This window comes from Parambassis ranga, chromosome 24 (assembly GCF_900634625.1).
Source record: "Parambassis ranga chromosome 24, fParRan2.1, whole genome shotgun sequence".
Taxonomy (NCBI): Eukaryota; Metazoa; Chordata; class Actinopteri; family Ambassidae; genus Parambassis; species Parambassis ranga.
This window is the reverse complement of record NC_041043.1, coordinates 9,146,146-9,162,712: the sequence shown is the minus strand read 5'-3', so window position 1 is coordinate 9,162,712 and position 16,567 is coordinate 9,146,146. Positions and strand designations below refer to the sequence as shown.

At 41.4% G+C, this 16,567-nt stretch overlaps 1 protein-coding gene across 8 annotated transcripts in view; it reads right to left on the bottom strand.

Annotated features, from left to right (window-relative positions):
• Positions 1–16,567, bottom strand: part of nrxn3b (neurexin 3b) — a 232,691-nt gene that overhangs the window by 129,081 nt on the left and 87,043 nt on the right. For 5 of the 8 annotated variants that reach the window (XM_028396932.1, XM_028396933.1, XM_028396936.1 and 2 more), the window contains 5 exons: positions 16,185–16,305; positions 15,669–15,937; positions 15,111–15,301; positions 14,609–14,782; positions 11,670–11,789 (listed from right to left, as the gene is read on the bottom strand). In XM_028396932.1, the coding sequence (XP_028252733.1) occupies positions 11,670–11,789; positions 14,609–14,782; positions 15,111–15,301; positions 15,669–15,937; positions 16,185–16,305 (875 nt within the window). The remainder of the gene's footprint in view (positions 1–11,669; positions 11,790–14,608; positions 14,783–15,110; positions 15,302–15,668; positions 15,938–16,184; positions 16,306–16,567) is intronic. The other 3 variants (XM_028396930.1, XM_028396931.1, XM_028396929.1) reach the window with 1 other exon arrangement.

Genomic DNA, 16,567 nt, shown 5'->3' with positions numbered 1-16,567 from the left:
AGAAGTGGATATTAAAAAAAGTAAAAGCTGTAGGGTTTGTATATTTGCAAATGAGGAAAGGAAATATTTAATGTCTCAAGGGAAGCGTAATCACATTCATTTTTACATCTCTGAAGAATTAGACCAAGTTAAACAGAGCAACACAACTACCATGGCAGCAGAAAGTGATGCCTAGCTGGAGTTATGATAATGGATGGTTTTGCCCCTTGAGGTTATTAAATAATTATCTTGTCGTAGGTTTAAGAGCTCATGTTTAAAGTAGGGCGTTCCATCACTCCAGTCTGCTGCAGTCTGCGTGAGGAAAGGACAATCAGAGAAATGTGTACTGTGTGGGATCTTAATGTATGAGCAAGCATTATGGCACAGCGGATTTATTATCATCACAACTTTGTTTATGCAAAAGAATATTAAAGTGGGGTACACTATATTTATCTGTATGGACATTTACAGACATGAGATGATGATATATTATGATAATCTTGTGAATTTCTAAACCAATATTTAATAAAAAAAAATAGGACATTATTCTTCTTTATCTTGGATTCTTAGGCCTCCAAGATATTCAGTGATAACAACACTGAGCCGTCCAAGCGTCTGCCTGTCACTGTAATCCCTAATAACAGAGAGCAAAAGAGAGAGAGCCATGTTTCCAATTTGTGCTGCGGGAAAAGTCTTCTCTTCCATCCTCTTCTTCAATTTCCAACTCCTGTGCCCTTTCCTGTTATTCTTCCCTCTCACTGGGCTTTACTAGAACAAATCATTAGTAACACATACTGCTGTTTTTCTCTGGGTGAGCCCAGGCTAATTTTGACACGCTCATTATGCTTTCTCTCTCTCGCGCTCTCTCCCAGTTCCTCTTCCTCACACCGCCTTTCTTTTTAAGCCTTGACCTCCCTCCTTCTTTAGCTGCTGCACATTGAACCGTGCAATACATCACTGTAAAAGCTGACTATCTCTCAGGGGTGCCTGAGGTAAAGGACCTGCTGGGCAAAGGTCAAACTGGGGCTACAGAGCAATCTCTGTCCGAAGAATCGCACTCTGAGTCTGATCAGCGGTCCACTCTCTCACCAAGAGCCTGCTGAAACTGGCAGTTCGGACACACTTGTATGTCCTTGCGTTCCGTGTACCTAAATTTATGTCTTGTGTCTAGTCCCTTTATGTGTTTTCCGATCTTTTGTCAGTGCATTGCAGGGCAGCCTAGCAGCCCACTGCAGCGCATGGCAGGAGAAGAAAAAGAGGGAGGGAGGGAAGCAGATGCTTGTGACAGTGTGGGGGCAGTAATGAGGGTCCCTATGATGGAGAAACAATCAGTAAGGCCCGAGTACACAGCCCACTTGTGCGCACACACACACAGACACACACACACACTCGAAACAGCTATGGAGTAATGGGCTGGCAAAGGCCCGGGGCCAGTCTACACTCGACACATACACATTCACCACACACTACATGGTGAATAATAAAATGGGAAACCACCACCATCACTGTCAGGCACTCACTGTGCAGACTAAAAACCAGCCAAGACATATTAACTGCACTATTTTTGTAAAATATTCATTTACAACAACCAAACACCAACCATGGTGCAGGTGAATCATCTCAGTCTGCAGCAACAGTGAGAGTGTGTGTGTGTGTGTGTGTGTGGGGGGGGGGGTGTTCTGGCACTCTCAACCATTCTGTTTCATGCCAGGATGGTACACATGACATCACAGTCTGTTCCCTAAGACTGCCTCTAATATGCACGCAAAGCCTTTCAAAAGCATTTCCCTATCGACGGGAGATACTTTTATTGTGGCAGACATTTCAGTGAGAAGGAGGTTCGATTCACCAAGGCAAAAGGCGTGGAGGAGTGGAAACAAACGGTACTTGGTGAGTGTGGGGTTCATGTTGCCGCAGAGACATTTCAAGAAGTGGGGCAGAGGAGAGAGTACATGTTGAAGCCAACAAGATTTGAAAATAGCCTGAGATAAAACAGAGACAGCACAGCTGCTAATGCAGACACGCACAACTGCACTGCAAGAAAAAAAAAATGCACATGACAACGAGCAAAAAAGCAAACAAAGACGCATGCGTAGACACAATGCATGACGAGTGTCTGCTGGCACCAACAGACTGCATTCTAGAGCGACTCGGCAACGTGCGGGACACTTTCAGCCAAGGAAAAGATTGATTACAATCGATTATGTCACCACAGGAAGTGGTAAGTCTTTACGTGTCGCACCTTTTAAAGTCTACTGATCAATCCAACTAGATTTATTTAAGATAGCTGTCAACCAAAAAAAAAAGAACTAAAGCTAGAGAGACATGAAATAAAATCACATACAGACCTCTGCTAAGTTGGGTCTGATGTGATTTTTACTTGCTCACTCTACAGAGTATGATCATGACCTTTGGAAGTTGCTCATTATATTGAAGCAGTGTTTTTTAGCAGCAAATATTAACATATCATTTCACCTCGGTAAATGTTATAAATATGCCCACTAATATATAGCAATGCTGTTTTTTATTTTTTCTTGTAAAAGTAAACCCTTGATGAACTCTCTGTTTTGCAAAGTTACAGAGACACAAACTACAGCTGAAGCATGCTGGCACCACACTACCACCTGCAGTGCTCAGAAATGTGCTCAAGACTGACAGCAGTCACTTCACATTACTTGTACAGTTACAGTGATGTATTTGACCCTGGTGTTTATCCTAGCCTACCCCCATAAAGATTTGAACAAGCAGTGACACAGTTACACATACAGTACACAGACACACACACACCACATTTTACTATTACACATTTGCCTGTTCCTGGCTTGACACTTGGGAGACGATTTGAAATGGTGGGTCCGTGGACGATCAGCCCTCTGCTGTAATTGGGTCCCTTGTCACCCAGCAAATTCATGTCAGCATTGGTCACATGGGATACTAATCTAAATGGCATCAGTGTCCTACTTTGTGTGTGAGAAAGGGAGCTATGGAGAGCAGGGAAGGTGTAGTAAGTTTGAGAAGCTAAGTGAGAGTTTGCTTATGAATTCTGTGAGCAGCCGTGCTGTGCTGTAACGCAACAAAGCCCTTATTCCAGCTGTGAATGTGACAACAGCTCGTAGTTTGGTTCAATTAGTTTCCTTTAGTTTTTTTGTTTTTAAGACGTATACAAAGAGGAGTATCAGAGGTGTGAGATTGTGAGAGCCTGGTTTTCCCACTGCAGCTTTTTTTAAAAGAGTAAACTACACAGCAAGGAAAATAGGCACTATTAGTAAAATGGAACATAAACTATGTGTAAAGATGGTTCAATGTAATCGGTGGAGCTGCCAAAAAGTGCTGAGAAGTCAACGGACACTAAACAATCATATGTTGAACTCAGTGTGAGTAATAAAAATATGTTTTTGTTCATTTAACTCGTATTTATTTTTCTTAAAACAGCTAAATGTTAGCTAAATTTATGCAGTTGGTGTATAGCAGGCAGATTGTGACTCAGATATAAGATGAAGAGGTATGTTAGATCTTGCGTGTACTGTACTTTAGTAGCAGCAGCAGTAATGTCCTGCCTGCTGGCAAAATCCTTTCTGAAAGCATCTGAGAAAGGTGGACGGAAATAGATTAAAATGAAAAGAATAGAAGGGCAAGGACTCAGTACTGTAAGAGTGATGTTATGTGAAATTCATCAACAATCCCTTAGCAAATCAGAATCACTATCCACCATTGTATAATGAATATAAATGATGACCTTTCGAGAGCTGGTTTTTCACGTCATGTTTCCTCAAGTAGGCCAAAGATGAGCCACTTTGGATGAAATGCTACTAAAATATAAAAGGAATTGTATTTTTAACAAGGTAATGTCTTTTCCAATCAGAGAAAAGATAATAAAAAAAAGCTTCACAGGCGCAGCAGAAGTACTAACCAAACCTTAAGTCAAGGTCTAACTGCACCGTCGCATCATGACAGCTTGTTGTTAAACCATACAAGGTCACCAATCAGATGTCTCCCTGATGGTACCGCATGAAGAGCTTAAAAACTTTTACAAAGTATCAGACACGCAGCGTTTCCTGATCTCAGTTAATATCATCACATGTCTGCAATTCAGGCAGCTGCATACTAATTAATGTCGCATTGATGGCATCTATAGAAACAGGTGGGAAATACGTAGGCCGTGGTTGTGCTAGTACCATCTAGTGTGAAAGCTTGCGAGTGCCATCTGTGGGGGGGCCTAAGTGTTGAACTAGGAAGCGGCTGACACAGTAATTGCAAACATCGAGCAATGAGGCCGAGAAAAAAAGAGAGGGGGAATTTAAAAAAAAAGGGAAAAAAATGAGTGTGAAACAAAGTGGTAGAAAGAGACAGCATGGACAAAGAGAAAGAAAACTTGAGTGAGAGGTTGATAATTATGAGGAGGTGAACAGGAAGCACTGAGCATGTGGTCTTTCTCAGCTTTAAACACTGTACTAATACAGTGTCTACTCAGACGTCAGTATCAGGACACAAGTCATCGCCAGCTGGTGTGTCTGTGTGTTAACAAGAAGGGATAAATATTCTCAGCACAATGAGTACCATGAAACTTTAAAACTTTTGGTGGCAGGACAAAAAGAGAAAGTACGCAGGAATGCTGACCATCGTCCTCCTGTTTAGTTGGACTGACAGCTTCAGGCTGGACAAGTTTGTCTGTGAAACAACTGCTTTAACCCTTCTCAAGTCTTTTTTGAGCCGTTTTAATGCTTAAACCGTCACATTCACATTCACATCAGAAAAAAAAACTAAACAAAGCATGCAGGTCATGTCCCAGTTATTTCATTAATAAATGTACAATACATTGTTCATTTAAACAGAAGGACTGAAAGTCTAAGAACTGAAAGTGGACTGCCTGCTCTGGGTGAAATCAAAATGTCAGGGGTAATTGCCTTTAAAATGCCTTCACCTGATGAAAACGTTCAGTTTAAGCCGATGGAGACTTCACGTCTTGGCCGTCTTGGCCTGCATATTCCCCATGTGAGTGCCCTTCAGACACACCGCAGGGTTCTTTTGCTAAGAGCCCCTTAATGGTTAAAATTAATGGTTGTGAGGTTATCAACCAGCACATTTTCATCTTCTTCATCTGAAAATGGACAGCAAGACCTATTTAAAAGCTTGTGTGTAAGGCAGGTGTCTGTCAGTACATACCTGGACAAAGGGTATATATGGCCTTGGGGGGTATCTAAGCACGTTTTTTGGTTTAAATCCAAGCAAAGACAGAGCTACAGACCTACTTATAGTTTGAGGTGAGCATCAGGCTGATAGATCTGCTGCTTCTGTTTCTGATGAAGTGCCCTCCTATAAGTGCTCTGGAGAGGAGAGCTTTATTCTTTGTGGTCTTTTTTTCTGAGTGGTTTAGCTCCCTACCAGTGATGACTGCCTATCAGCCTTACTGCTGAGGCACAGGAGGGGGAAAAAAGGAGAGAAAAAAAGGGGGAGTGCAACAAGAACAATAGTGAGATAGAATGAGACCAACTCACCTTACTTTTTGATCCATGTGGATCTAAATTGGTGTGAAGTCTCAGAAGGGGGTGGGGAGGAGGGTTATTGTATGTACTTGCTGGTGCAATAGATTGCAGAGTGGGAACGCTGTCTGCCAATGACAAATTACTTGTATTCGTGTGGCCTTTCAAAACCATCCGCCACACTGCACGAGTACACAGTTCAGAGTAGCCATGAAAGAAACCGATGAGAAGCTGCCTATTGATCCTGTCCATTGTTCAGACCCGGGTAAACAAATACGACATGAAGTGCGGCTGTGTGCGGCCACAAATGTAGACTGAAACTCACTGGCAATTTGTACACAAGAGGACACTCGAAAAAATACTCAAGGGCAGAAGGAAGCCTGCCCACAATGACACACAAATACAGCAATGAGAATGAAAAAAAGCTCTCATTCTACCATCCAAAGGACAACTACACACACAGACAAGTCTGAATGGTGTGGGCAATTAAATGAATGTTGTACTGCTGCAAGAGTACTGCCTTACAAGCTGTCAAATTAAACCGGCAACATGTCTTTGTCATTTCATGTTTGCATCTGTTTTGCTCTAAAAATAATCAAATATAAAACATAGAATTTTGGAAAACATACCACCTTTAAGTGAATGAGCCTATGACATGAGGCATGTAAAAGATAGATCACAGCTGCAAAGAAAAACATGTACGTGAGATGTACTTACTCAAGACATGTTCCTGCCCAAAAACCCTGAAGTTCAGGCGAGGTGTTGAAGGTATTGATTGGGTGATTTGTATGTGTTGCTGGTGTTCCTGAAATGTGTCTAGGAATACATGTTGATGGATGAGTCTGTGGCTGTGTGTTCAGCCTGTGAGGGCCAGGGTGGGTGCTGGGGAACGCTCTGACAGCCTCAAGGTTACCCGCCTGGCACCAAAACAGATGGATGCCCCTCATCGTAACTGTCTGTAATGTGTTCAACTCAATCATTCCCTCCCTCTTCCCCTTTCCACGCAGCATCTCTCTCGTTCGCTCATGGAGTTGTACTGTGTAACCACGGACAGCAGACATGATTTTACTTATCACACTGGGTGAACAACTCCCTATTGCTATAATTTTAACAATAAAATAACACATCCACACAATGCACAATGCATCTTGATTGTTAAATAACGAATACCGTTTATAAATATAAAGATATGTGGTGAAAAAAAAAGCCATTACCTTTCAATAAAGTTCTGCTTTGGTTCTGTCTAACATTTAATTACATTGTTTGACAGCTCTCACAAATAGCACTGCTTTAAAAGTTCATAGAATATTTTCAATGCGACCACAGCCTTGAAAGCCAGTCCTATAAAACAAAACAGCTAAAAAGCTTAAATGCAAGTGCAGATTATCTGGATATTACCTTTAAAATCCATTTGATAATTGGTTCTAATATACAGCAATACATACACATTGGAACATAAAAATAAATGACACTCCAACATATGCATTTATTGACACTCATGAGGAGTAACATCCCTCACTGCTCAGCTCCATCTTTTTCTGGCCTGGCCGTTTTATATTCTCTTTCGTCTGGCCCTTTGGGCATTTAGGCTCCACCGCATATATCCAATTATACAGCAGCTCTGAGCACAGCGGTGACACATCGATTGACACAAGCGACATCCAGTCTTATCACAGTGACATGATGCAGTGCTGGCCAAGCACCATTAGCCTGATCAGCCAATAGCAGGGCAGCTCGTTAGACCCCCTCCGAGGGCTGGACATGCAGTTCTGGTTCTAATACAGATATCATAGGACAAGGAAGACGAGTGACAAAGTGATGCAGAGAGGAAAAGAGATTACAAAGCTTGGGGGCACAACTTTACGTATGTGTATTCATGTGTTTGCATGTGTTTCAGACAATTCCGCTGGTTTGAGGGTGGACAATTACTCGTCTCCTGAAGGCGCACTTTACTCAAAGCGGAAAAACCTCCAACATTCAAAACATGCTCCTGTTTTACAATACTGCAGGCAAGTATGTAAACTACCTGATTATGAGATCCTTCAAATATATCGGCATTTTTGCCCAACATGATCGTCTCAGCTACAACAAAAAGTGTGAGTGAGATCATTTTAAAGTATGCTTTTGGGATAGGTTGTGCCCTGAGGACGAAATCACTCTCTCCATTTCTGATCTACCTGAGGTATTTATAGGCAAATGTTCCTATATTCCACTTATGAGCCCTTTCACCAAACACATTATAAAAACTTTTCATAAGCTTTTGCATAAAGAATTTTCATTCATTAAGTTCCCCTCTGCCTCTCAGATTCATCTTAATACTGATTAATTTACTGGTTGAAAAAACTGTCTGTGTATTATGATCTAAAGTCGCTACATCTGTGCCCAGCTGAAACTCTGCCCAGCTCTATGATTAGTGGGGTGTGTTTCATTGCCAACTAACCATGCTCAACACCTGTTGGCCAGTCCAAGCCAACTCAAGCAACTTAATCCCATTTACAGAGACAGCAGGTTAAATTATTCAACGCTCCAATGAAAATATTCGATATTCATAAGACACTGCCTCATATCTAACCAGTGTGTGTGTGTGTGTGTGTATGTGTGTGTGTGTCTTCTCAGTTTTTTTTTTGTTTATTCTAAAACTCTTCATTTATGCCAGTGAATAGTACAATTGTGCGGCTGCCTTTTTCTTCCCCATTCCAATTTTTATACGGTCAAGCACACACGCATTCGTGAAGAGTTGGAAAATACTGTTGTATTGTTGACTTTCTATGCAGTAGAACACTGTGGACCAGAGGTAACACAGCTCACAGCTTTGTTTGTTTTTGTTCCTCTGTTCAGCCAGCAGACGAGACAATGAGGCGAATGCCGTGATTATTTTCTTCAGTGAGGGGAGCAACACCGCCGCTATGCTGTCATTTACTGTATGTAAGCAGTTAACCAGTTGTGGTTACACCCCTCTGAGCATGCCCTAAAGAGTAAATTAAGGACACTGTCTTAAGCAGGAGCAAAGGGTTTGTTAGAATGATCTTGCTGACAGAGAAACACATCGCTAAGTCTATCTAAGCGATTACTGTTGTCAGCATAAAACTGACGAACACTATTCTGCTGCCTGTCTTCAGCCTCCGTCTCCCTTTCTCTGTTCTGTTTGTTTACCACGCTCCTGACTGTAGAACAATGCAGCGACCTTTGCAGAGATAATTCTATTACGTAAGTTGAGTAATTGCTCTGGATGTGGAAGAGGAGCATCCGATTGCCTCTCTTGCCTGGCCCACAGCTCCCATGTCCTTGGATTTAAATGAAACTCTGAGGCATTCATAGAACCTGACAAGGAGAGGTCCACTAGAGAAAAAAAGGAGGAGAGAAGAGAAGATGAAAAAACAAAAAGAGCGGGATGATATGATACGACAAGGAGATGGGAATGAGCATGACAAAAGCAGTGAGCCAGAACCAAGCAGGATGAAAATGCTACAAAAATGAGTCCACCGCTACCCCTCCATTTTAAGCAGCACTGGGCACAACATGTACCTCAGGATTGTCCAAGAAGTGCCTCTGAAAATGGCCTGCATGGTGCAAAGAGCTCTGCAAATTTGCTTCGTGTCTTCTTCCCATAAGTAAAGGTGTGCAGTCACAAAGTGCAGACTGCAGGGGGTTTGTGAGAATAAATGGAGGCGGCGTAGATAGTTCCTGCCTGCTGAGGTTTCTTTTTTTCCTTTTCCCACCACCTAGAAACCTGTTGGCTACAAAGGGGGAAGTACAGAGAGGGCACAATGCTAACAATTGGCAAAAACAAATCTTCGAGCGCCTTTACCGGCAGAAGTGTTCAATTTATTTTGTTCCAAGTTTCTTCATTTGGACAATGGGTAAAGACAGAGTCAGAGGAGCAGACAATTACTGATATTTGCTGCTAGCTATCTGAGGGGGAGAGACCAAGAGAAACAGAGGAGGAAGCTACACTTCTGTATTGTTAATTAGAAACTCTCTTTTTCACAGCGCCTTGCTCACTGAATAAAAGGCAGTCGCACAGTCTCACGCAAGACACAAAGATTTCATTTTTACCAAGCTTTGTCAACCGAACAGTAAAACTGTCGACAGAGTGACTACTGTAATTCACAACATCCTTCCTATGATCAATAAATACAGTCATTGACTGAGCTGTGGGCTCGTACAGGGGGATATATAAAGACAGGAAGAACAACATGAGGCAAAGCAGTGGAGGAAAATAACAGGAAAGCTGATTTCATGCTCAGGGGATTGCATCTCATTTTCTTCCAACGTGAAGGGACAAGCATGCGGTCCTGCTTATGGATTTACTGCCATCTGGTGGAGTGGGACTATACACTGCTGATCTTATATATTATGAAACCTCACAGGAAGACAGGCTCTCATCAGAGTCAACATTTGAACACTGGGTCAATCCAAGAGAAGTAAACTAGACCTCTTATCTTGGGCAGACGGTGTCATGTAGACATAGACTCTGCACATAGTATTCCCAACCCAAATACCTGTTTTCTAATCTTTGCCCCTTTATTCTTTCCCATCTATATTTACCTTTCTTTCACATTTGTAGAACAGAAAATAAAGAGAAATTGATAAGGCAACTACATAATTCCCATCAAGACTATACTGCTCAGTTAAGACCAGAAACAGCTAAGACTTAAACCCCCAATTTAACGGAGATGTAAAATAAGTGCCTATATAAGCTCCAGCACTTCAAGAAGAGTTATATCTGTGTCAATAATGATCAATGCAACCTTTTTCCATGTCATTTAGGCAGTACCAGAAGGTAAATTAATGAGGTCTTCTCATCACTAATTAACACATAAACACACAGCTCCCACCACAGAGTGAGAACTGGAGTCATTTGTTCGCCCTGTGTGGAAAAGACAGTGTTGAACGATCATCACCGAGGGTGTAAAAACGGAAAGTGAGAAGCAGAAGCTTTATAAGAAAAAAAAAAAGAAGTAGTGAGAGAGGAAAAAGAAAATTGGGATTTTAAAGATATGAAGTCCTACGCAGTGGCCGGGTGTAACATCAGAAAGGTCTGGATGATTAGGGGATGCCAGCGTTCACAGATAGCAGCTCTCCTAACAGCTTCCACTACCTCATTAGTCTGGCCCAGCAGCGCTATGCCCCCGCTATTAAACGCTAAATGAAAGACCGCCAAGCGTGATTACTGAGGGGAAGTCCCCTGTTGTCATGGGGATAAGAGATCCCTACTCACACTCACACACAAACTTACACTCACACTTCAACTTCTACAATAGCTATCTGGAGGGCGTTTATGTAAAGGATGTGAGGCAAAAGTGGATATTTTACAGACGATAAGCCGCAACTGCTCACTCTACAGTCCAAAATATGAAAGCTTGGGACATCAAGCAAACCTTTGACGACAAATTGGCTTGACTGCAGCAAAAAAAAAAAAAACAGGAAAACACCCTCAACAACTCCAGGCTTCTCTCAGCAACTTCATTTAAAGATTGCATGATCCTTTCAGCACCACTTTCATGCAGCAAGTCTGACAAAGCACACTTAATAAGCACAAGTGAAACAGCCTCAGAGTCCTTGAGTCCAAGGATATGGTGTTCCGTGTGTGAGGATGGCATGGGGCCATGAGTGCAGCCAATTAAAGTGTGTAAATGTGTGTTTGCAGGTTTATGGGTGTAGAATGACTCCATGTTATCATAATAATGTGAGTTTTTCTGCATAACTGAATACATTAGTATGTAAAGTTATGTAATGTAAGTGTGATCCAGCTGTTTTGGGCAGGTGTGTGTGCAGACTGATCATACATGTGTTAAAGGAGCACTTCATCAACTTATGATTGCACTTTCACATGCCTGACAGGCTCAAAGGCTCATAAGGCCTTTCATGTTTTATAATGAAGTTGCAGCTAATATAAATATTCTCCTCAATGGCACTGAGACATGAAGCCAATTGGAAGTTGCAGTTCCTTTAATGGCCACTTGAGGCTGACTACGTACAAAAAATTTTGCAAACTTTGCAGCAAAAATAATGCCTTGTTTAGTCTTTAGAGATCAAACTTGATAAATTAATGCATAAATATTTTCTCTTAGAAGGAGATTGATAGATTGATCAAGATTGCTTGGTGCCTGCTGACCACAGCTCAAGTTGTCCAAAGTTTGTTTGGAGTGCTGCTTTGATACACATGAGAAGAACATACAGGTAAATTATAATCCCAGCAGTACTCACGGTCATTGCAGTGGGTCCCCGTGTAAGACGTCATAGAGCAGTCACAGGTGAAATTCTCCCACTGCTGGATACACACACCCATGTTGGCACAAGAGTCCTCCTGGCAGGTTGTACTTGGGCCTGGAGTAGGCAGGAGCGAAGAAAAAAAAGGAAAAAAAGATACAACAGGTGCAAAGTCAAGCAACAGAAAGGACTATTATTTGAACCTAAACAATACAGGACCCATGCAGAAGAAATGCACTCTAGAAAAGTTTACACCATGTAGGCCTAGAGGAAAAAACAAGGAGCAAACAGTGCCACCACAGGAAGCTTAAACTGGAGTACGACACGTTTGAAAAATGTCTGAGGAATCCTGTTTAATGCTGGGTAAAGCTGCAATCGCACTGGCAAAGCAGAGCAGGTTTTCACCGGATCAACAGCATGCTTTTCAATCATCATCATCGTTAATTACTGTAAAAACTGCTGCTTAAGCATGTGCAATGTACTCTAATCTGCATTTAAGACGAGCTACCGCAGATGAGTTGGACCCCAACTAGGCTGATGTGATTGCACTGTCAGCATCCCTTAATTTCCTTCTTTTTTTGTGTGCAGGTTGACTCGCATGCAATTTGTTTCATCATTCCAACGTGTTTCCAAAAAAAAAGTTTTATCAGAGTAAAACTTGGCACGCTGCATTCCCTCTGTGAACAAGCAAGACAAGACATTCAAAGAAAAACCCTTTTAACAAATGACTCCTAAATGCGCTTAATAATACCCATAAAAGAGGCCCTGATGATTGTCTTTACAGATATCTGTGTGAGAATACACGGCGAAACACTACATTACACTAGACAGACAGAGTTTATGAAGAGAAGACACGTAGAGAGCACTTGAGAAGATGTAGTGCATATCTTTGTGTATGCACTTCAGTCAGACAGGAGTTGAAGAGGGTATTCAAAGTCAAACTGGATGTGTGTTTGCTATTCCTCTACACCACACATAGCTCTTACTTTTGAATACTGAGAGGGAATGCAGATTAGGACAGGCGCACAGCATAGATAACAAGATAAACAATCCCCTGTGAGAGAGTCTGGACAGACAAGTAGGGGGAAAAAAAACCTTGACAGTAACTCTTCTAATAACCGTGTAGGAAACAAACAAAAGTAAATAAAGTCAAATCAAATAAACAGTCCAAATATATGGCAGACAAATGCAAGTAAACATTGTTTAAGAGCAATTGTCTTGTGCAAGACAATGTGAAGAAAGAGAGAAGACATCCGAAGTAGAAAACAGAACAAGTTTGCCAGCTGAAAGTGCATTTACTGTGTAATGTATGTCAGTGGTAGTCAACCAGGCGTCCCAGACATACAAGTATTTCATCAATACAAACCTAATATATGTATGAGTGCACTTTTGGTGCTCATTTGTTAGAGAGAGCAATGGAGAATTACACTGTGTTCCAAGTGTAGCAGCAGGAGACTGTTTGCTCTCTAAAGGAAGAAAAACACCCTCATCTGGGGGAAAGCAGCAGATATGATTTGTTTTTTATGATAAATGAGACAGAAATAAGAGAAGCCCAATTCATCAGCAACACACTGACAGTGTTTAGATGTGCAGTGACAGCCACTTTCTGCAGTTTGTGTCAGCCTGCAATGTGTCACAAACTGTAGGTTTTATATATTCAGGAACCAAAACACAAACTTCCTGTCTCTTCTGCTTTTAGCAACACATTTAGACGGCCACATCACTTATCAGACCTGATCTCTTTACTTTAAATATGCAGTGAACTCAAACGTCTTCTTCTTCTCAGCTTGGTGCTTTGCAGGAGAGAAAAAAGACATCTCCAAGATTTCATCATATTTTTAAACACATCTACATCTGCATGTAAAATAAACAATCATTTTTTTCTGTTGTTTTGTTTTGTTTGCTGAAGTACTTGTTTTTCCTGCTATTAGTTTTTGTCTCCTGTTTTTCTTCTCCTAAGAGAGCAAGTCACCGCTGCAGCAGCCTAGGGACATTATCGCCATAGTGACACCCACGATGCATTGCACACAGCAGACTTTCAGAAGAGCAGGCCTCCGGGAGGCGGAGTTTTAACCCTCTACCTTGCAGGTCGGCTTTGGTGAAACCAACTTTGTTAGCGCAGAAAGAAAAATAACAAACAGAACAGAGTAGAGCGGAAAACAAGAGTAAAGGTTAGTGAGGGACCAGCATTGTTAGTCTCAAAAACTACACAAGTTTGTCACTTTGTCAACACGGTAAAGGAGCTGATTTGTTAGTGGGGACTGAGCCTTTAACTACGAGACATGATGTTAAAGTACATTTTTTTTGTCCATGGGGTTTGCTGGGTTATTTGATTATAATCTCATGCTGCCCTCTAGAGGAAGTAGGGTGAACTTTTTCAGATAAAAAAATAATATATTTTTTATTTTACCACATTAAAAATGCCTCTATCTATAGGTTTGGCTTAACACCTTGCAGACCATTCATTTTAGATAAAACTATTTTAAGTCAAACATTATAATTATTATAATAACCTCACATAATACATTAAATTGATTGGTCTGCTGCAAAAAATACCTTACTGACAGCAGCTTATTATTTTGTAATAGACAAGTGAATTTGCCTTAAAAAGAAGTTGGAAAACATAAAAAGCAGGCAAAAAAGTCTAGGTAGTACCTTGTTTAAGCATCTAAAACCATTTTCCTGTTTTTTGTCTTTTTTCTTTATTTACCTCTCAGTTATCATTAAAATATATTGATGCAAGTTAACAAGCCATTATCAGACTGACAAATTTGAAGCATTATCCTATAATGTGACAAATACCTGCCGAGGAAAAAAGAAAATGAGGATTAACAATGCCTGCAAGTGGCTTTAAGGCCAACTGAAAAGCTCTCTAATTAGTCTAATAAATCTCACACGGCAGGTCATGATTCTTATACGCTACATGCAGTCTGTACCTTCACAGCCTCGCTCAATCTGCCCGCTGCGGAAAAGGGCGTCGTTGATGAGGTCTGGCAGGCGGCCGTTGAGGTCAACCGAGGCCAAACAGCCCTGAAAGCCCTCCCGAGAAACCACCAGCTTGGGGAGGCTCTGATACATGTTGGGTCCCAGACCTCCGATGAATAGGTCACCTGATGGAAGAGAATAAGTTGAGGGTGTGTGATTATTATTCACACTCTTGACAAGAGTTAACTGATAAGAGTAATTGGGTCTCTATGCTGAACATGCGGCTGCAGCCATTTAAATCTGCTTGGTGTAAAGACACATGAAAAACAGCTAAGCTGCCTTTGTCCAATTAAAGAAGGTGTTTATGTATGCCAGATTTAAAGAACAAAATGTTGCTTTAACGTTTTATATTGATCTCTGGGAGCAAAAAAAGCTTATTTCAACTGAAAAAGCTACATGTGCTGTCCTGGGCTTAAATCCAAGCTTTAATTTCTAAAGGCAAATAAAAGTTACCTTTAAGGTCCAGGTTCTTAGCTCCATTGACATTCTGTGTGACGGACTTTGAGTCCACCTTGAGTGTGTGCGTGTTTGAAGCATCCCGTGTGATGACCACATTATGCCACTGGTTATCATTCAGTGGATTGTCACTGTTCCCTTTCAACAGGCTGGGCCCGTTCCCCAGGTCAAACACATAGTGGATGAACCTAAAGCAACAGATGAACACATCACAGTTTGTTAGTGTCTTTGTGTGTGTATGGTTGCAGTACGACTTTTTTTTTTATCTTACAAGACTGATTAACTTTAATGGAAACACTTTCGCGAACGCCTCACGCTGCTTGACACTAATCAGAGGGAAACTGAAAACAATCTTCTCTACAACACAACAGCGTTTATGCTACTAAAAAGGTGAAACCGGGAATTGGGATCAACAGTTAGGTCAACACTGTTAAATTTATAATGCCTTAAGAAACCAGGCAGATCAGCACTGCTATTTTACATGCATTAATCATCTCTGCACTCCAGCTGCTGAATAAAACATCAACATGTTAGCAACATCTCCGTTCCGCTCACCCTTTCACCAGCTCCACGGCGATGAAGTCGTTCCCGTCTCCACTGTTGAAGATAATAAAGCCATCGGGTGAGGTTGTTTTGAACTGAAAGAAGAGGTGCATCGTGGTGTAGGCCTGCAGAGTGGCTAAGCCCAGGTAGCTGCCCTTAGTTTTAAAGGTCACAGGATCAGCGATGATGAAGCTCATGCCGAATCGGGCGTTGAGCTCGCAGAAGTCAATGTCGCCATTTTTGCACATGTCGATGTACTGCATACCATTGAACTTGAGGCTCTGGGGAGAGAGTCATTCAAAGATGAAAAAACAAAACTTTGTCAAGGGCAAATATTGTAATTTATGTTTTATAAAAAAGTGATGTGTACACTTTATTTATTTATTATTTTAATATAAGAATACATTTTTATAGCCACTTCTCACATTCACACACCTGCTGCGAATTAGCCATCTGGATTTGTTGACCAACAATTTAGAACACAAGTTTAATGGTAAAATCTGTAAAGTAATGTATTGATCTTCTTACCTGAAGATGCCCAATGAATGATGAGGGAGAGGATGAAACAAAGCGCCTCTCCGTCAAGATGCCTGTCTCCACATTGTTGAACTCCAGGCGGGTGTGGTCGCCCGCCATCAGACCTGTGAGGAGGGAAGAGATGAAGAGAAGAGCCAATAAATGAGGTGGTGAACAGGAGGAGGCATCCAACAATGTAGTTACACTTTCAGCCATGCTGACATGCTGCTCGCATTATGCAAGTCAATGAAGCAAAGGAATAAAGACTTTACACATCAATAAAATGGAACAAATGGAATAACTCTCATACACTGCATCATGTTTTGAGGAAAATGCTTGTGAAATTAAATCCAGAACACATATTTACCACAAATTACATAAACATGCATATCAAA